At 39.0% G+C, this 22625-nt stretch overlaps 1 protein-coding gene across 31 annotated transcripts in view; it reads left to right on the forward strand.

Annotated features, from left to right (window-relative positions):
* The window catches only part of NRXN1 (neurexin 1), a 1131792-nt gene that overhangs the window by 535078 nt on the left and 574089 nt on the right, over nucleotides 1-22625 (forward strand). For all 31 annotated transcript variants that reach the window (XM_032292205.1, XM_032292206.1, XM_032292219.1 and 28 more), the window contains 2 exons: nucleotides 2834-3215; nucleotides 4426-4616. In XM_032292205.1, coding sequence (XP_032148096.1) covers nucleotides 2834-3215; nucleotides 4426-4616 — 573 coding nt within the window. The remainder of the gene's footprint in view (nucleotides 1-2833; nucleotides 3216-4425; nucleotides 4617-22625) is intronic.

The following is a 22625-nucleotide window of genomic DNA, read 5'->3' on the forward strand; positions in this document are numbered from 1 at the left end:
ATATTAACCTTGCTATTTATTTTAGTAAAAATATTTGACTTGGAAATATTGAGATTTCTATACAAACTCAGCATCTAGGAAACATGTTTTGGTTGTTATCTTATCGGAGATTATTGCCAATCTGCTATACCTTAGATATTTTGATCAAAGCATTTTGCTAATTCCAAATTTTCCTTGGTAGTGCTAAATGATTAGAACATTAAAAATCTTTCTGCTTCAAAGTCTTATTTTTTTTCCCTATTTAATCAACAAATGCCTACAGTAGCAGATGTGCCTCTATTACTGATGAGGATTAAACATTGGAGTAAAAAGTCCTGAAGAAAAAATAATTTTTTAAAGAAAGCAGCAATCAGTTAATATTTTCTTAGTAAATAATGGCTTTTGGATGCCAATTCTTCCCAGTGAACAAACATATCTGCCATTACTGTATGTGTGATATATATGTTTAGAGTTATACATATATATGTATATATATAATATTACATATACTTATTAATAAAGAAAGTGCTCTAAAACACAGATTATAATGTCTTTTCTTATAACTGGGCCATAGTTACTTCAATGCTGTTTTACGGCCTTTTTATTATTTATGCTCTGTGGGTACTTGATTCCTTTGAGAAAGGAAAATGAATGCTGTGTTATTTTTGTTTCTGAACTCCTTAGTCCTGTGAATAAACTGGTCTTTCCTTTTTTAGAGGGGGTAAGAACTTGACAACTGGGGGTAATATTTAACTTCAAGTGTTAGAAATTTTGTTTGTGAATTGTTTTTTTTTTAAATTTTGGTTGTTTTATCAATAGAACTTTTAAGAAGATACATGGCAGTTTCAGGGCCAGAGTAGGTTTCACTGAGTTAAGGCTCATATTTTAATGTATCATAAGGATAAAAATCAACACAAGGGATATGAAAGCCCACATGTTTTATAAGCTTCTCATATTCTTCATTGTATTTAGCTTCCTAAATGCAATGTTGCTCGTGTGTTTAGAGCTTCATATTTGGAAATAATTAAAGATTAATTTTATTTGTTACCAAAGAGGTAGATCCCCATGGAACAATATTGGGGTCATTGAACAGGAAGAACTGAGGGAGAAGATAGTAATGATGTCACGGCAGAAACCAGAAGTGACGAGGATGGAATAGCACTTTTGCATCAGATAGACAGTCGGGGATTCTGGTGCTGAGGGTTGGGAGAGACAAGGCAATTATTTATGGTGACATTTTTGTTTTAAAAATATTTGCAGAAAGGGAATCAGAACAAATCAATGGCTAAAAAGAGAACATGCCAAGGATGGCTAGAATGTTGTCTCCAGGATCAAGGACTAATAAAGAGTGTTTGAAAATGAAATCGCATCAAGTACATTTTGGGGGATTTTTGTGCGCAAATACGTTTATAATCATCAAAGTCAATTAACCAGATATGTAAATGGTTTTTCTTGCACAACAAAAAGCATGCCTTCTAAATTTTACTTACAGATACTTCCTTAAAATACTACCTAATATTTTACTGTCTTGACTAAAGAAATGGAAATTTGTCAAACTGGCTGAAGGGGGCACACATAGATGGTTGTTCAATCTTCACTGGGGAAAAGGTCCGAAGCATTTTATCAGGAGCTGATTCTGGGATTAGCTCTAACTAATATTTTCATTCATATTATGGATGATGGAATAGTAGGTAACGTGATACACTTCCCACTTCTGGCAAATTGCGTAGGTAAGCTAGCACTGGAAGAACTTGATTAAAAAATAAATGTGTATTTTTAGTTGCAGAAGAGAGTGACTGACAGTTTATTTAGACAAGAGCAAGATGCTGGGTGTGAACCACTAGTACAGGTACAAGTAACTTATATTTATGTTGCGCTTTAATATTTAGAAAACAAGTTCACATCTTTGCTTATTTATCTTACCTTCAACCTTGCAAACAGGTGAAATGTTTACTCTGGAAATAAGGATGGGACTAAGTTTGCTTTCAACGGTTTGACAGAGAAATAGGGAGGGACAGAGAGAAATGAGGACTGAGCGGAATAGTCAATTCCTAAATAAATTTGCATCCAAGCTTCACCCTAGGATGTTTAAAGAAGATTTTTGCCTGATGATATGATGCATGCTAGGCTAATTTTACTGGTATTACCAAAATTGGGAAGCTTTGATTTAGTGTATGGTGCTAAATTTAGTTATATAAAACTTAAGGACAAAAAAAAAATGGCATAGGTACAGAAATCAGCAGGATTTCTAATGTGTTTAGAAGACTAGTGTGAACAAAAACTGTGGCCATTATTGAACAGAGAAGAGGGAAATTAAATAGTATATATTTAACTTCTAACACACGTTCATGTTTCATTATTGGAAGAAAAGGCTGCAACTCTCCACTATTTCTGTTGGGCATAGGAAAATATATAGTCACATTTTTTTCCTGGAAGAACATTTATAAAGAATAATATCACCTAACCATGAAGCTGAGATGTATACTTACCAGTGGTATGACTGAGAATAATCACTGCTCCTAATCCATCTCTCTGTCCACCCACCCTTCTTACCATTTTCCCTCTTTCTCTTTCTTTTACTATTTCCTCTCGCCTTTTAAAAGATACATTTCTTAATGAGGATGATTTTTGTTAAGACTAAAATTTGGACAAGGATTAAAACCTGGCCTAAGAATGTTTTATTAGATAATCCAAGTTTACCTTTTAGCATCATTTAGATGTCTTACCATATGCAACTGAGTACCAATGAGGTATCTGGCTTCTTGTATTTTAAAATGTGATATTATTATGAAAGCCTAAAGTTGAAAGTGCCTTTCAGATACAGAAAATAATCATATGTTCTTCTCTTTTTTAGGTCAAATGGCGGGTGATCACACGAGGCTGGAGTTCCATAACATAGAGACTGGCATCATCACAGAACGACGATATCTTTCTTCTGTCCCCTCCAATTTCATTGGACACCTGCAGAGCCTGACGTTTAATGGAATGGCATACATTGACCTGTGTAAAAATGGCGATATAGATTACTGTGAGCTCAATGCCAGATTTGGCTTCAGGAACATCATAGCAGACCCTGTCACCTTCAAGACCAAATCGAGCTATGTTGCCTTAGCTACCTTGCAAGCCTACACTTCTATGCATCTTTTTTTCCAGTTCAAGACAACATCCCTAGATGGACTAATTCTGTACAACAGTGGGGATGGAAATGACTTTATTGTGGTTGAATTAGTTAAAGGGTGAGTACATGCCCGTTCAATAACAAATAAGTAAAACTTTGGAAAAACAGACATCAGTTTCCAAAAAATATACAGTAAGAAGAATATATTAGCTCCTAAGGTGGGGGGCAGGGGCAGGCAGAGGACAAATAGGGATGTATTTGTTTAAATCATCTCTTAGGGATCTTAAATTAATATGGATTCAGGACAGTTTTTTGCACATACATTTTCACACATGAGATACAAATTACATCGGGCTGTAATGTATAGAAGGCATGTCATGAATCTTACACTTCAAGTGGGCATTTCCTGACTACGCACAATGTAATTCCACAAAAGCATTGCTACAAGTTTGGAGGATGGTCTATGCCAAATTAAATAGCTAATTCAAGTACTCAGATTATTTAAATTTCAAAGAATCCTTTTAAAACAAACTTCTTTCTATGTCAGAGTTCCTTAGAGAATTTAGAAAGGAAGATTTGTGTAAACTTTTCTTAAAACTGTGAGGAAAACTTAATGTATTTTAATTGATTTGAGCATTTATTCATTCATTCTGCAAATATTATTGCACATTTACAATAGGCCACATCACATGCCATGCACTGATATACATATACATCCCTCTGCAACCCTTGTGCACGTCTCAGATGGCTACCACTGTGAGTCATACCCACACACACCAACACACAATCCTAGGGTTTGTAGATGAACACATAAATAGAAAAGAAAAACGCTGTGACGTGTTTCTTGAAATGATCACATGCAAAGGCTCAGGAGTCTTCAGGGAAATTAGAAAAACCTGTATAGCAGGAAGTGGGTATTTGATCTGAGTGTTGAAGGTTGAGTACACATTTCCTATACTCAAACAGGGACTCGAGATAAAGGAGAAAAGCAGGTGCAAGAACGAGAACAGTGTCCATTTCAAGTGGTTAGAAAAGGATGGAGGGAATTGTGGAAATAGGGAAAGCATGGCGAAAGATACCGCCTTCCAAATTCGTAAATTTAAATGTAGACCATTATTTTAAAAATCATTTTTACCATTTCCTTTAGTGAAGACACTGAACAATCAAAGTGTTTCTTCTTGTTAGCTGAGCTTCTACGTAACTCATTGTCATGACCTCTAGTAAGGATGAAACCATTGGAAAAAAAAAATCTCCATTTGTAATATCAACTTTAACTTTCATCATAATTTAAAAAGTGATGGCAGCTTCCCCTTTCATTCTTTTCCCAGGTACTTACATTACGTGTTTGATTTGGGAAATGGTGCTAACCTCATCAAAGGAAGCTCAAATAAACCTCTCAATGACAATCAATGGCACAACGTGATGATATCAAGGGACACCAGCAATCTCCACACTGTGAAGATTGACACGAAAATCACAACACAAATCACTGCTGGAGCAAGGAACTTAGACCTCAAGAGTAAGTGCATGATAAGTCAGAGTAACCAGTCTTGCACCACACAGTCTCCCTTCACCTGGAAAATCCTTTGCTTAGGGGTGCATTTGTACCTTCTGCAAAGACTGACCAGAATTTCATTTTCAGAACCTAATTAATAATACAACACACAAGCCTCTGCTCCCCCTTTAATGTGGTAGGAACCTATGTATTTTTAATAACAGCTTAAAAAATGCAGCACCTAAGAAAGCATGCATGATTAAAATACAGAAAGTGAGAAAAATATAATATCGGTCTTGATATTAAAAAGGCATTTGTAAGTTACTTAAGCCCCAAGAGTTTTCAATTGATTTAAAGTTAGGGAACCGGATATATAAGGAGCTTATTCTAGAGCTTATTAGTTTTCTTTCCTTGGTGAGGTTTCCCAGATACTGTCGGACTCCCTGATGAATAGGAGTTTGAGGCTGGCTTGGATGACCCGTGTCTCCAACAGTGAATTCTATCCTGCATCATACACACCACACACACACACACACACACACACACACACACACACACACACACACGGGAATGCTTCTTTCACCAGCTGCTAAGAAAGTCTTACCATACACTTCTTTTGCTTATTGATACTTCATTTCTCAAATGTACAAGACAAAATGCTTAGAAAACATGTCAATAATAGGAGAGAAATGACAGAAGTTTCTATTTGAATCCCTTGTGATTCACTAAGAATGTATGTGTGGATCCCATCTCATTTAACACTACAACAAGCATTGCAGATGGTATTATTACCATGTTATTCTCAATGTAGAAAATCTGAGGTTTGAATGACTCCAACACCCTCCCCCAACCCCACTGATTCTTCTGCTGTATCCTGATGCATTGCAAAGCCTCAAAGACATCATTGCAGGCATAATTTTTCTTGGAAAGAGTTGCTCATTTTTATTGATGGGATCTTTCCATTTGATTCAAAAGTTAGATACATTGAGGAGGGAAGTTAGGAGACTGGAAAGAGAAAATTCAACAGAACTTTTTTTTTTTTTTTTTGAGGCAGAGTCTCACTCTGTTGTCCAGGCTGGAGTGCAATGGCACCATCTCTGCTCACTGTAACAGCCGCCTCCTGGGTTCAAGTGATTCTCCTGCCTCAGCCTACTGAGTAGCTGGGATTGCAGACATGCACCACTACACCCGGCTAATTTTGTATTTTTAGTAGAGACAGGGTTTCGCCATGTTGGGTAGGCTGGTCTCAAACTCCTGACCTCAGGTGATCCACCCACCTCGGCCTCCCAGAATGCTGGGATCACAGGTATGAGCCACTGCTCCCAGCCGCAACCGAACTTTTTTTAGAGAAAAATACTCTTTCTAAATAAGGTGAAAGGAGAAAGAAGAGTGTTTCACTTTCTTTATTAGCAGAATATACTTTGAATCCTACGACATTATTTGTTCAACACATAAAATGTGTGGTAATGGCCATCTCCCTTCTTTCACAGTGGGCTTCTTGTTAACTTCAAAGAGATCGTATTTGTACCCACAAATCTAATAGCTTAGCTCAAAACATAAAATGAAATTCAAACAAATGCTTTTAACAGGTGAAACCTCTTTCTCTTTCTTCTCTCTGATTGAAGTGATTGAACTGCTTTTCCTTCTGTATTTTTCATGTGCCCCTGTTTTACACAGTGGGCTCAGGTAGTAATTGTCGAAAGAAAGGGAGAGATTGTGAAATTCAGTGTGCAGACCAAGCCACCAAAGGTAAAGCAAAAAGTGTCCTGTTTGTGTAGGTGAGACGTCAGTAAGTATAAGGGAACGTCACTGGAAATTAGGAATACTCTGTTGGAGATTAAAATGGCTTAAAAAAAAAGGAGTTTATAATTGGTTGAGGCATATGGCGTGCACAGCCCTACACATTGAGAATCCAGAGAAGCAATGCCAGAAAATGGATTATATTTCCTTGGATAGTTAGGACATTGTCTCCTGAGAAGTGAATATCTGCTTATTGTTCATTAACAGATGGAACTGAAGGTGATAGGAGATTGTAGTCTAGAGTTCTCTCTGGTGGGAATACCTACACATCTAAGAACTTCAGAGTTTATTTTTGTCAAAGCATTGAGTGTTACATAACTGAAGATACGACAGGTGTTGCCCATATAAAGAAAAAACAGTATGAATTTAAAGATGGCATATTACATAATATTAAGATACATAGTAATGAACTCTGAGTGTATTTGCGTTTTTTAAAAAGCATAATTGAGGCTGAGCGTGGTGGCTCATGCCTGTAATCCTAGCACTTTGGGAGGCCGAGGCGGGTGGATCACGAGGTCAGGAGTTCAAGACCAACCTGGCCATATAGCGAAACCCTGTCTCTACTGAAAATACAAAAATTAGCTGGACATGGTGGTGGGTACCTCTAATCCCAGCTACTCAGGAGGCTGAGGCAGGAGAATTGCTTGAACCTAGGAAACGGAGGTTGCAGTGAGCCAAGATTGTACCACTGTACTCTAGTCTGGGTGATAGAATGAGGCTCTATGAAAAAAAAAAAAAAAAAGCACAATTAAGATTGTGAATTTCCCATGTGAAGGGGCTAATCATTAGTTTAGAATAATACCCCTTCTACATTGCAGAAAAGTGAGAGCAAGTTTCTAAAATTAGGCCAAGTCTGGGCTCTAATACATTGGGTATGTGATCCGATGGCAACAGCAACCCCATGGTGCCTCTGAGCATGTGCACCTTCAGCTGGAGGGAGTTTGAGGACAGCCTGCTGTGGGGCCTGACATTCTCTTGTCTCCCATCATCACCACTTTTGGTAACTGTGGCTACCAGCACTGGCCAGAGCATGAATATTTACATAGCACTCACTTTGGAAAGAAGACGGCAGGGTTTCTGCAATGGAAAGCTCTCAGTCTCTAGGAGAACATGACATTGAAGGAGCGCTTAGAGGACAGAGAAGGACAAGATACTGTGGAGCTGTACTGGAGCATTGAAACTAAGCTGGGATCACCTAGGAGGCTTTTTATGGCAGTAATGTTTAAGGGATAGTTGAAGCATGAGTAAGAGCAATGAGGCATTGTTTCTTTTTTCCACATGGATGCCTATGGAAATTTAGAGGGGCTTATTGATAAAGGAGAACTACCTGAACTCTTCACTTATACATGGACAGCAGTGTTTTTTTGTTGTTGTTTTTGTTTTGTTTTGTTTTGTTTTTTTACATACTAATCCGGTAGCAATGAGCTGCAGGAAAAATGAAAGTTGATCTATTTTGGTCAATATATTGTACTCTTCAGGAATTAAAGAAAACATCAGATTTATTCTCCACTCTGCTCTAAGTCATTGCAACCATCTTTAGTGCTTCTCAAAAAAAGGTCAGCCAACTTTAACGACACGAGAATCATGTAGTGGTGTTTGTGAAGTTCACGTTTCTAGATCCTATCTCAGACCAACCGAGGCAGTACTCATTTGAGAGACATGTGCAGAAAATGACAGACATCTGTATTTTAAAAGAGCACTGACTGATACAGATGTCATGCGCTACAGAGTCCTGAAATAATGCAAGATCTATGTTGAGGCCAAATTTAACTCACTTTTAAATTTTTGTATAAATCTTGCCTTTGCTTTTATTTTAGAATTTTACTGTTTTTTGTTTGTTTTACCAGCCCTGAGCCGAAGTCACGTTACTGGCTGGTTAGAATTATTGGGAGAATTTTTTTAAAAATATTCCTTATGTTTTACTATACCTTAAAAAGACACTAGAGGGCAGTAGAAGGCCACAAAGCATGCTGCATAGGACTCGGGAGTTGGGGAAACCTTAGCCTGCTCCATTTGCAAGGGGAAGTCGTTTCTTTTGTTTTCAGACATCTAAAATTCCACAGTTTGCTCTTATAGTGATGCATGCTTTTGTCTGTGGCTCTGTTTCATTATAGGAACAGGACTTCAGTGAAGAACTTTGAAAACTGAGGCTCATGTATTTCATTCTCCACTTTGACTCCAATAGAGATGGTCAGAAATGGCCAGGACTCTAATGATCTTTCTCTCAGAGGAGAAATTCCATGCAGCTGACCTTGTTCAGCTTATCTTTCATGATACCGCTGGATGCTCAGGGCGTTGTGTGTCTCTCCCTGCTGATACAGTTTTGCTTTCATCTTTATTTCCCAGCTGTTTGTGTTCTATTCCCTCTGGTTATTATGTACAAGCAGCAACATGCAATGAAAGGAGCAGCAGAAATTTGCTCTCTGCTAGATGATTTCCTAGCATCGCTTTATATTCATTTTAGGACTTCTGAGTCCTGCCTCCTTTAGAGAAATAATGGGTTGGTGCGATTCCTCCTGATGTTCCTTCTTTTGCTCCTATATTTGGCAAATCTGTATGTTAGTTCGTGCATGCATATGGAAGGGAGCTAATATTTATTAAGTGCCTACTAAATGCTAAGTAGATTTAACTGAGGTTATTGTATTTAATCCTTGCAATTACCCAGGGGTTTAAACTGAAGTCAGTCTTGCTCACTCATTAATCTAGTTCAAGAAAAAGAGATACAGAGGAAGAGTTGCTTTTGGCCCTCACCCTCAATGAGTACCCTTCTTTAAGACATTACCCTAAGTTTATGCTTCAGCAAATTGAGGCTACACAGTTGAGAGGGGCGGAAATTAAAGATTCCCAGCTGTGTAGCAGAGTGCCCTCAGGTGGACACCTATCAAAACTACATAAAACTGAGTACAGCAATTTGTTTCTGGGCCACATCTAGGTCAGCCCACGCAGCATTTGGTCCTTTCTTCTTCCTCTGGTCTCCCTCTTAAACAAAAAATTCCTTTAAGGGCTTTGAGGTCTGGCACTGTCCATTCATCTTGCCCCTTTCCTTCTTTCCATGATCACCACCCATTTATCTCCTCCTCAACCTTCCTCATAACTCCTCCTTAAGTCTCACCATGAAGGCAGCTACCTGCTGTTGTTCACCCTGCTACCGAGCCTTATAGATGTCCCCTAATCAGAAACAACTCAACAGGGACTTTCTATTCAAATATTTTCACTCCGTAAGCAAAATTTGAAGATAAACAGCATTCTTGCTCTTTTTTGTTGATCTCTGGCCAGTCAGTCGCTATCACTCAGCTCCCTGCCCTCTCCAATCCTGAATATAACACATATCCTCTCCATTTTCTACCTTTTCATGTTGCTACTTGACAAATCTTTACAGCAGTCGTTCAGTAAACCAGATTCTATTCAAAGACGTAGTCGTGTTTAAACATGCCCAGGCTTTGTGTGTTCAGTCCACGTGACATCTGACAGCCCAGTTGTCTTGCCCAGATGTTTTGTTTAAATAGAAAATATTCAGGGAGGAGTGATGTTGAGCTTAGCCTTAGAGCAGGATATGGCACTGGGAATGGAGGGAAGGTGCCGCTGTCCTGTGGTTAGGCCACCTTTATTCGTTTTTTGGTTTGGGGTTTTTTATTTTTTATTTTTCATCTATAAGGGAAAGAGGTTTATTCACATTATTTCCATCTGTAGGAGATCATTTTAAGGATCAAGTAGGATGTAAGAGAGACAAGAAACCCTTTTAGCTGTTGAATGAGGAGGCCGCACAGAGGATAAGAACTTTGTTCTTGGAATCATACTGGGATCTCAAGAGCCATCCTCTTGGTTTTTCCCTTGGATACACATGTTCACTGCTCCCTAATCCACTGCCCCACCATGACAGCAGCAGCCACCCTGGCTCTGTTCTGTCTGCTGGCACTGCTGTGAGATCGTTTTTCTCTGCCTCCCGGCTTCTTCCACTCCTGGCTTCTTCTGCTTCATGGCTTCCACCTATGGCTTTTGTTCCTGTGTATGTTTCCACCTCTGTCCACTCACACTTCATCTCACTTTCCAATTCTCCCCAATACAGGGTTTAATACAGTGAATGGACCCGTCATCATCTGGTCTAGGCTACAACTTCATAAGCTTTTGCCCTGCTGCTACTGGCCAGGCTCACCTCTTTAGTCCAATTAGCTGTAAACACAGAGGTAGGTTTTTGAACTTGAGAGAGGAGAGGAAGAGAACTGTGGGTTGGAAGGCTGCCTTTAACCTCTGAGAAAGGACCAGGGTCATTTTCTCATTTTGAAGGGCCCTGAATGCCAGGCCAGAAGATGGGAAGGGTGAAATTAAAGGGTTTTGAGCGGGAGAGAAGAGGTCACAATGCTCGTTAGAATTATTTCTTTGGCTTCAATGGAATGGAGGAGCTAAGGCTCAGGGAAAAGACACCACTTTGGAGGCAATTTGTCATAGTACAGAACAAAGACAATAAGGTTCTGAGTATGTAGAAATAAGACTTGACATTTTTGTTACTCGTTTTCTTACACAAGAATTACAGAGCAGTTACTTGAAAGAGAGATGTGGAACTACTATTTCCCTTCTGCCACCTCCATTGAATCCCAAGGCTTTGCAGAATTCGTCTCAATCTATTCTCTTTACTATAAAGCCTTTGTCAGTTTGTTTTAGTCCTGCTCTCAAATTCCCACCCCCATTAAGACATCAGTCCCTTCCCATGCGGTTATCTGGGACCTGACGTCTAACATTTGATTTGGAAATTCTTCCCTCTGCTTCCCTGTGGTTCTTGGCCAAGCTCACACCATTTTAGCAGAGTTTATGTTCTTTATTCTCCACTAAAAGCATTTTTAAGAAATTCCTTTACCCATTTTACTTGTTTCTGAATTTCTCTGATATTAGCTGTGGGTTGTCTGTATTTAGTTTTATCAACTCCCTCCAACTATATTATTTGAAATTTCTCTTCCCACCATTTGACTCCTACAAACTTAGAAACTGTAAGTGATCTTGGAGATTATCTGGTATGACCAATTCCTTTTACAGATGAGAGAATTATGCTCAGGAGAGGTTGACCTGCACAGCTATTCCAGTTTCACACTTTTTTTTACCATAGCTCAGGGGACACAATTGAATTGCTCATATCAGTCTCGACTGACTGCTGGCGACAACCTGCAGCAACACACTGAGAAGAAATCTGCATCCTTATGTGGATTCATCGGTGAAAATTATTGGTGTGATCAGTCACAGGCCCAAGATGGAGATTGGTAGCGAGAGGGCCACCTATTGACTTTGTTTTTAGTAAAACTTTAAAGGCCTGACCCATCCCATTTGCAGATGCGAGAAGCCCTGGGGTTGATTTCTTCCCACCCAGCACCCTAGCTGAACTCTGATAACCACAGGCCTTGGTTTCCATGCTTGGAACAGCCACAAGGAGGTTGTGCATAGGAATAAATAGTTTTCCTCAGCTTTTCCACAGCTAAGTGTGGGCTACTGGAAAGCTCAGTCCTATGCCCAGGTGCTTTTCATAATAAGCTGATAGGTTACCATGTCCCAGCAAGGTGGTGATTAGATGGCTTGAGCTCTTCAAGGTGGTGACATTTGTGCCAAGGAGAAGCAAGTACCTGTAAGTGCTCAGAGCTTAGTTCTCAAGGGTCAGGTGACTGCTGACAAGACCTCAGCCTCATTCAGAGACAAACCTTCTGTGCAGGTCCCTCTTTGGGGAATGCCAAGAGTGGTGCTGAGTTGCCTTCTAAGAACCTGAGCTTCTTGGTCAAGTGCTGTCTTCGTCAGCCATCCGAGAAAGCAGGCATCTGACAACATCTTTCTCATTCAAGTAGGATTTAAATCTTCAAGGTTTTCTTGGCTCTCAGACCTCCCTCTTTTTGCTGAAGAGAGACTTATACAAAAGTCTTTGGAATACAGGTAGCGTAAAACCATTCAGACTGACAGTCATGGGGAAAGGGACAGGATATAGCATTCAAGGAACCCAAGGACAAGAACAGAGAAAAATCAACACTGGGCTTCATAAAAGGCATATTCAGGAAAGCTCTTAGCAGTAAGCCAGCGTTTCAGCTTCACTTGGTTTCTACAGGGGCTGTTAACTGACCCCCATCAGCTGCCCAAAAAGCGTTCCCTTGTTCTTCTCCCTCTCTGCACACTAGCGTTCTCTGCTTTCACAAGCATTGGTAAGCTTGGCCTCCTCAGATCTGGCTTTCCACCTCTGATCAACTCAAATATCTAAGAAAGACTCATTTAAGTTTAGCAGTTCTAGTGCCGAATTCTTGGAAGAGTATATTTGATTGAGACAGATGTCTTCCCCGTGACCAGGATGGGGGAATAAGAGGCTGAGTCACATTATACAAATATGAGTTTACTGGATTTGTTTAAAGAAATATGGGGATAGGCTACTTGGGTTATAAATGGAGCTATCAAAGGCTCAAAAAAAATGTGATCTTTAAGCTGCTATGAAAGACTTAAGGGATGGGGTTTTCCTTGCTCAAGTAGGGTGTGAGGGTATGGTTAAAATTCTTCAAAGTGGTAGAATACTGGGTTCTATGCAAACCCAAATATTTAGTTGATGAAACTCATAAATGCTTGAGTGAGCAAAATTTGTTTTTGGGTGGAGACAGAGACTTTGTTTATACATAGGAAGTACATGAGATATCAAAGCCAGAAGCAATAGGCAGAGGTTCCCAGGAATTCACAGGAAGCGTGAGGAGAAAGAAGACACTAGATTTTTACCTTCTGTGCGTTCGCCAGCATCCAAACCAGCCTCATCTAGATCCGTAATGGACATACGGGCCCAGGCGGACATCCGGGAAATGTTACAATTGTTTACTGTAGATCCCCAAAGGGAATGCCACTATTATTTTCAGGTACTTGTCTCCTCATCAAGTTGGATTTCAGTAATAATGCAGCCCCTGCCCTGTTTCGGCTTGCAGCAGAGGAAAACTAGCTTCCAACCTGGATCCTGTACAATTCCTCTTGAGCCACGGTCAACATGGAAATGGACTTGAAAGTTAGGTGGGCTTAAAACCAAGTTGCTTCTCGCACTGTAGAGATACTCAAAAGCTAAACCTCCCATCTTTACCCACACGGGGGAGTGCGTTTTTGACGGCTTAGTGCTGTTGTGGCTCTTCATTGTCATGCACTAGAGGGTGTTTCCAGTGCTCCTCAGGAATCCTGTTAGGTCAATCAGCATTTCCCCTTGAAGTTATGTGAATGTGGTTTTCTGTGTCTGTTCTTAAAAGGGGCCCCTTTTTGGACTTTGCAATTAATGATTTTGGTTGTTCTTAAGGACAGGAAGCTATAGCATTATAATTAACAACGCTGCCTTTGAGGTCAGAAAGACTTGGGTGAAATAGCATCTCTACTGTTTCTTTTGTGTATTTCCTCATGCAGGATAGATCACTATCACCATCCTCATCATAATCCTCCTCATCTACCTTTACTAGGCGTTGGGTAAGAGAGTTACATATATTTCCTCTTTAATTTTTGTGACGAACTGGTGAAGTTGCTGTACTTATCCCCATGTAACAGGCGACGAAACGAATGTAAGGCTTAGGGAAGTTAAGCATCTCACCAGAACAAATAATGATAGTAATATTAAGTAGAAACTATTTTAACCATTTCTAAGGGCTTGTCATATCTCATGTATGTTATAAATATTTACAAATGGTATCTCATGTCAATTAATTCCCTGAATAATACACAAGGTTAACCAGTGTATTCTTTGATGCTCAAGGATTTATAAAAAGGACTAGGAGGGCTTGTAAGGCTCATTTGGATCTGACAGGTGTTGGCAATATTTCGGCCAATTTCCCATAACTACCCTAGTACAGGAGAGCTCATCTGGCGTCTCAATTTCGTAGAGGTTGACTAGTATGACGTTACTTATGAATATTCCTAGACTGTCTGTGGGAAGTTCTCTCCTGTCTCCCACCCCTCACGCTCCACACACACTCCCCTACCTACAATACACACACTCCTTAGGCCTCTCACCATTGGCCTCCCCTTAGAGTTCTGGTCCTGTAAGAGGAATTCGAACATTATAAGGGCCCGTACTAATGTACCGTTATTTCAATAACACAACGGCTCTTTCACAGTTAAAAATGTAACATATGTAGTTTCCTATAGTTTTTGTGAAACCTGATGAACGAAGTTTCTCTAAATGATGACCAAAATGATATTATGTGTATTTTGATGAGACCTGTGTGAGTCATGCACATCAACAGAGTGGTATGGAAAGCCGAGTGTCTTCATGAGAAAAACTATCTCATCACTTGGGTCTGTCTTTATTAAATCACCTTCGTTATTGTCACCATTATCCTTGTTATTATCAATTATGTCATTTATGCATGCCTACATGTCACGCATCATGTTAAGGGCTTATATATGGAAGGATTATGTTAAATAAGCATGATGTCCTAATACAGTCAAGCTACGATATCAATTCTTTCACCTCAAGTCGTCACTTTTAAATGTATTGTGTTAAGGTATATGTACTATGTACTGATTTAGGGTAAATGTTTGGGTTCATTTTTAAGATAATTATATAATAATTTTATATTATAAAACATAATATTCATTACAATTACAAGCCGCCAACCTGAGTTACTAATCAAAGCTCAGAACTGAGGCTGCACTCTGCTGTGGTCAGTCACAGGCAGTAGCAGAATGGGCAGGTTTGGCTGCTGCCTTCTCCTGCTCTTATCTTTCTACAGCTTTTTGACAAGGCACGTCAATTGGCGTTGGGTCTCTTGGTCTGGCAGATTCCTCGAATTCCTTCTCCCCTGGTGCATTCCTGGGTTCATCCAAGTCTTTGCTGCTAGACCTTCCAACCTTAATCCCCATATAAGGGGGTGCTTCTGCTTCCTCCTCATAGACATCTACCATGTGGGGCTGCCCTGTCTCTAAGCAGTCCTGCCTGGCTTCCTCTCATGCACATGGGTCCACCTCGGCCCATGAGGAGTTTCCATGATTCGTTGTCCCCTCAACCGTGGAAGTGTACCCCATTCCCACCGCTCTCATTTCCATTCCGCTACCTCAAGTTCTTTGCAGCTTTCTCAGCATGTCAGGTGCCCGTTCTGCATCCCCCAACCATAGGGATCATAAAGCAATTTCTCCAGGAGACCCTCCTCTGAGAGCTGCCTCACTAGGCTTAGCGAGATCATAGGAGCACAAACTTACTGCACAGTCAGAGCTATTTCAAAAAATAATCCCAGACGCCTTTCCTTCCCATTTCTGACTCATTTTATTATTATTATTTTCTTGATGCAGCTGAGGGGTTCAAGGGCCTTCGAACCAGTATTTTACCTGTTCCTTTATAAATTTTCAATCTGGGTGTCTGTCTCATTCTCACATTGTCTGATATCAACTGTGCTGACACATCATTCAGAAATTCAGTTAGAATTCTGTTTTACACATACGGTCTCTTAATCCTCACAACCAGATCAATGAATTATTAGTGCCCCTGTTTTATAGAAGACATCACAGAGACCTGGAAAGCTTAAGTGAGTTATTCATTCTCAAGTAGCACCAAGTGATAGAAACAGAATTTGAACCCAGGTCTGTGGCTGTATTTAAATACTGCCATCTGTATTTGCCAAAATATTTGAAGGGTTACTTCTGAATATCTAGAGTGAAGAGCTAACACTTATTTGAATCTTCGAGAGAAATGTCATAAAATAAAAAAAAACTTTCTATTCCATAAAAAATCTTAATCAAGCTTCTACTTTTCTACTACGTTGTATAATAATGAAAATTTCATTTCTGGTAGTTGCAAAGGAGCTGGATATTTCTACTTTACTTTCTATATGCTCTTCTCTCCCCTATGCCTTGTATAGAATCTACCTATCTATCTATCTATCATCTGTCTATCTACCTATCTATCTATCTACATATCTTCTTCTTGGCCCCTGAAGTGCTCCTCAAACAATACAGCTACCAACTGTAATTGCTATGTGTCCTTTATATGTATTCTGTAGGACATTTGCATTTATAGGTACTTTGAATAGGCTCAGGAATTTCTAGTACTTACTTGGGTGATTGGGGGTTGGCCTATCAGTCAATCATTGGCTGGTTACTTGCAGGCTCATTCAGCTGTCAAAGTCCTTAATTTCCATAGCATTTAGGAAGAGTTCCTTATATTTCCCTGACCTGGAGGAGGGAAAGCATCTGCATTTCTCTTTAAGACTAGTTAATGTTGGAAGAACAAAGTGTTTGGAGACAGACACTAGGAAATTGTGTTATACCAACTGGATGTGGTGGTGACCTTACTGGTATTAATAATATCCCATCTTTGGAGCACAGAAGGAATTTCTTTTTTAGGAAAAAAAAAAAAATACAGAAACGTTCAGATACTTTAGGAAAAACAAGAGTTTGATTTGACTCCAGGAAGCTCATAATATTTTAAAAGCTCTTTGGCAATATCTGTAAATTTTTTTGTGTGTGCTTTACACTACTTTGTCCTTTCAAGCTACACAGAGAACCACTGGTGGCCATAACCTTTTTTATCGTGTTGTATCTAAGTTGAGAGCCCGTGCCAATTTTCCATCGGCATTAAACAGACCACTATTATAGGAAAGAGCTGTTCCTTTATTTACCCTTTATACCGCTGGATCTTCCCCACCCAAAATAAATGTTCATTTCTTTTGAAATAAGAAAGGAAAACATCTTTCAAATAAGAAAAGTTATCTTGGGAAAGAAAGTCTAATTGTTCTATACAATATTTGGGAAAAATAACAGGTTTGTGTAAGTTCTGCTGCTGGTTCCCTATTTGTAAGTCTCTTTTAATTTCCAGAACAGTCATTTCTAAACTCCTGTATCCATTCTACTGCTGTCATTAAGAAGGGATTCAGTAAAAATAGGAGAGACTGTGGTGCATCAGGAAAACAAGTAGCCTGGGAATCAGAGGCTTAAGTGCTAGGATCATTATTCTTGTATTGTTTGTATTACCCTGGGCAGGTAACTGATCTTTTCAGAGGGGCAGTCTGCTTTTCTGTCAGGCGGGGATAGTGAACGGTTGTAACAACGATCAAATGGAATAAGAGACGTGGAAGTGTTACGGGAAAGGGACCTTGATCCAGACCCCATGAGAGGGTTCTTAGACCTTGCGGAAGAAAGAACTTGGGGCAACTCAATGGAGAAAAGTGAAAGCAAGTTTGTTAGAGAAGTAAAGAAACAAATGGCTGCTTTACAGACAGGGCAGCCTCATGGGCTGCTCAGCTGAGTATACTTATAGTTCTTTCTTGATTATATGCTAAAAAAAGGGGTGAATGATTCATGAATTTTCAAGAAAATGGGTGGGCAATTCCCAGAAGTGAGGGTTCTTCCCCTTTTTAGACCATATAGTAACTTTCTGACCTTGATGTTGCCGTGGCATTTTGTAAACTGTGATGGCGCTGGTGGGAGTGTTTTTTTTTTTAGCATGCTAATGCATATAATTAGAATATAATGAGGAATGAGGATGACCAGTGGTCTCTTTCATTGCCATCTTGTTTTTGGTGCGTTTTGGCCAGATTCTTTACTACATCCTGTTTTATCAAGATCTTTGTGACCTGTATCTTGTGTGGACCTCCTATCTCATATGTTACTAAGACTACCTGGCCTTTTGGGAATGCAGCCCAGTCCAATAGGTCTCAGCCTAATTTTACCCATTCCCTATTCAAGATGGAGTCACTCTGGTTCAAATGCCTCTGACAAAAGCACCTTTCCAACTGCAACGTTTATGCATCTGTCAGGTATAGCAGTATATGTGAGGCTGAAAACCTCTGCAAACCCATATGCAGTCCCAGAGAGCATTACACAGTGAGTAAAAAAAAATGAAACATGTAATAGTGACAGAATTATCTGCTGTAAGGAATGTCATGGGTATTTAAACTGGCTGTCATTTGGATGGAGACAAAAGGAAAAAATTGAAACTATTTGTACCCAATTTTCACCTAAAGGTAAATTTAAAAACCTAAAGCCATTAGATGAAGTTAGCTTGGCATGGATTTATATGCCTGAACCTGCACCCCATCTGCCACAGTGTCACTGGCATAGAGTGCGTTTAAAAGAAGATGGATTACTACACACAGTCCCATCGCAATTTCACTTTATTATTCCCCATTTAGCATGCCCACCGGGTTTCTCACAGTCTGTTGGCCAAACATACAAACAAAATCTGTCCTCCTGTTGTAAGTTTCAGAATCATACTTTTAAAAAGTATCTTCTTTCTTTGGGCGGTTTTGTTTCAAAATTTAAATAAGAAACAAAAGTTCTGAGTATTGAAAGAATTACCTCTTCTGTTCATAAGTGTAATAACAATTTGAACTCCCCAAAACTCGCTACAGGAAAACTTTACGATCTGAACTCTTATCTTATTGGAGCTGCCCCTCTGCAACTTGTCCCACATAAGTGCTGGTTGGTATTAGACTGGACGTGGATACATACAAGTGTCTGATTTATCTGTTTGTGGGAGACAATTGAGAAGTAACTGCTATCTCTAAAAATTGTTGATTTTTGGTAAAAACATTTTGATAAAATTTGATCAAAAAAGTTTTGAACATGAGAATTCTACTTATATATCAGAATTTGAATACCTAATCTTTATAATTATGGAAGCAAATTGACTTTGTCTTTTTGAGATTACTTCATAATTATGCAGATGAGTCTCTTATTGTGCCAGTTGTCTCAGGAATTTGTTCGCTTGCTGGAGTTTTGCTACCATTTATTACCATTAGTTTTCTCAACTAGCCACAACTCTCCAAAATTTCCTGTATGCTGTAGTAGTGGAGCTGCACATATTGGCCACTTGCCACTTAGAGTGTACAGGGAGTACATCCATATGTCAGCCTGTATTAATTGACAATTACCATAGTTTCGGAAGACCTGGGCTTGCAATAAGACCCTGCCCTTTTGTGGTATTGTAGCCCTAAACCATAGTTTCCTCATCGGTAACATGAATCCCTGATAACCTTTACTCCTTTTGTAGCTCAACAGGCAAAAACCAGATAGAATAATACATGTGCAAGTGCTTGGTCAAGTTTAGGATACTTCATTAATGTCAGTTATTATTATAATGATAAAGTCGGAGCTGTTTTTTTTCTGGTTTTGACCATGGTAATGCCTGACACTGATTACCAAAGATTCAAAGCAGTAAGGAGGTCCTCTGTCACTCAGACAGGACACTGTACATTTCAGTTCAGTTGTCTCAGTGGTCTTTGTGAAACTCAAAAAAACTTAATTATTTTAGATAAGCAATATACTGTTAGATGTGTAAGCCTGCTGTAAGATCAAGAACACCTGTGGCTGGCAAGGAGCCAAGAAATAGAAGCTTCAAACTAGAAGAACTCTGGCCCTAGGAGTCCTTGAGTGGTAGCCTAAAGGCTAGATGGAGTGAAACATCTGCAAACCAAAAGAAAGTACAGATGGGGTTAACAAACTCACTAGAGCAGAGCACTGGGGTCCACACAGTTAGCTCTTCTGTGTTCTGTAGGCAGAGAGACTAAATAAATGCATGCCTGTCTTTGTGATAATAACAGAGCAGATGAGCCTGGAGAGACAGTGTGAAGTGTTCATGGTGTTAATATGCCTACGGAGGATGCACGAATCAGGTCATATTTGTATATGGAGCAGCACAGAGCCAGAATGAAATAGAAGGCCAGGATAGGCACAAATTTAATTTCCCACAAAGATTTTTATACTTATTTTAATTCCAGAAGACGACTCATGCATGGGTTCTCATTACCATACATTGATACTCCAAACTGTTTTTATAGCTCTCTCTTCATCTCCGTACCTCTTTCTACAAATAAATTCAGTATATGTCAGTTAAAACTGGTCATGAATTACTCTATCAAGTTACTCTATCAGAATGGGAAAAATATGCCACTGAATTCTCTAAACATTCTTAATGAAGTGGATGGCTTCACCTCTGTGTTGAAGAAAGGGATCAGGCTGGGTGTGGTGGCTCGAACATGTAATCACAATACTTTAGGAAGCCAAGGTGGGCAGATATCTGAGGTCAGGAGGTCAAGACCAGCCTGGCCAACACAGTGAAACCACATCTCTACTAAAAATACCAAAGTTAGCTAGGTGTGGTGGCATGGACCTGTAATCCCAGCTACTCTGGAGACTGAGGCAAGAGAATTGCTTGAACCAGGAGGCAGAGGTTGCAGTAAGCCAAGATTGCACCACTGCCCTCCAGCCTGGGCAACAGAGAGAGACTCCACCTCAAAAAAGAAAAGAAAAGAAAAGAAAGAAAGGACCCCGTAGATTAAAAATTGTCCACAATTAATTTATTATTGCTCAGATGAAAGGAGCTGGGGACAAATATGAGTGCTGCCATAAAACCTTCCCTATGTCCTTATTGTTTAAATGATTATTTATTGAATGTGAACTACTAATTCATCCATTCATTCCATGAGTCAACAAATAATTTTCAAATGCTTACTAAAAATGAGAATATGAAAGTGTTAGGATTATTCCTTCAAGTAATTTATAAACTAATGGGTACATAAGGCGTCCACACACAAAGAACTGAAAATGATAAAATCATTTTCAGAAAAGGAGTTCAAGTTTTTTATGAGGGTTCCAAGATATTTATCTAAGGAAATAGGTACACAATTGCAAGGTGGAGTCTGAGTTGAGTCCCCGAAGTTGAATAGGATTTTGAAGAACAGTATCAGAAAAGGAAAGGCATTCATGATGGAAGTATTGTGTACCATAAACAACAATGGAGCCGTACAAAAATGCAGGATGGGAGAAAAGATGAAAACATAGTTTGACTAAAGATCAGGGTGTGGGGAGAAGATAGATACTATTTCAATCTTCTAGCTGGCAAAGGTTATTTTGGAAAGATAGTTCAAAGTTTAGCAAAAGTTTTTAAAGAGAGATAATTTAAAATCTTGATCACTGCTGAGCCTTAGGCTTAATTTGTATGAAACAGAAAGGTATTGAAGCTATCAGAACACAGTGGAGTGACTGATAGGGTGTTGGTGAGGAGGCTGAATGGAGATAGTGACACCAGGTAGCAGGTTATTGCATAAACAGTGTGTACAAGGAGAAAACTAGATAAAAACTGGAAATGGGAATGAAAACAGAACGACGAATGTCAGAAGTATTGGCAAAGTTGAGTCATTCAGCCCTTGGCTGTAGTTTGAATGTAAGGTGTGAGATATAAGAGAAAGTTAAAAATGATTTTGAAATTCCAATCTGGAGAGCAGGTAGAATAGAAATATGGCTGTTATGCAACATGAATGTCTTTAAAAAAAATCAATTTCATAGCAGGGGAGATGATAAAGGTTTGATTTTAGGCTGGTCCTAGAAATTCAGGACAAGCCTAAAGATAAGGATTTATGGTGGTTTCCTACCAAAGTAAAAATAGGTTGTTGTAAGACTTAAACCTTTTATGTACCAAGGAAAACTAAGATGTATAGAAGTTAAAGGATAATTAATAAACCAAACTGGTGAATACCTCAGCAAAGAGTTTCTAAAATTATTCTTTTTTAAAAAATAAAAGAGATTTATTAAAGACACACATCTTGTGTCTCAGAGCAAAACGTCTACTTGAATTACCCCTTTAATTTCCATTTTGAATATTTTATTTCCATTTTGAACACTTTATATGCCTTGAACTTAAAAATGATCTTGGATAGTTTTCATTGTTCATTTTTGTGTGGTTTACTACAAAAGTTTCTATTTGTCTACTTGTAAGCTCAGACAGGTTAGAGCAGTATTAACTTCCCATGATTTTTCTTTTAGTAGTTTAATATTATTTATTTAAGCACTCACAGGATATAGTAACTTAGGCTTTCTACTCAGAAATCAAATAAATATTTATTTCGCAGATATTATAGGTCATTTTCTTTTATCTAACAGGGAATACCTGTTTTAGAGGTTTAGATTTGTCTCCTAAAGACAAGCTCTCTCAGTGTATCTGGATAAGGTCTGACCTGCAGATATTCCTTTATGTGTGTGCAATAAAATATTAAAATTAAAGATAATGATACAAATTTGGGGACAGAGGTTGACTGTTCCCAATAAGAATTGGGAGAAAGAGTTGCACCCAAATTTTCTCTCCAAGGTCCAATCTTCTTTCAAGGAAATGTCTAGATTTGTACTTTCTCTAGTCCAGCTACAGAAAAGTAAGCTAATATATGTGACTTCACTATTTCTTCTTCCCCAAATGCCACTTATAAGAATTTGTCAGAGCTTCCTTCATTTTTCCTAGAGGTTTAGCTATTCAGATCTACAAAACAATTG

The sequence above is a fragment of the Sapajus apella genome, unplaced genomic scaffold, assembly GCF_009761245.1.
Source record: "Sapajus apella isolate SASKATOON/1434 unplaced genomic scaffold, GSC_monkey_1.0 scaffold26, whole genome shotgun sequence".
Classification (NCBI taxonomy): domain Eukaryota; kingdom Metazoa; phylum Chordata; class Mammalia; order Primates; family Cebidae; genus Sapajus; species Sapajus apella.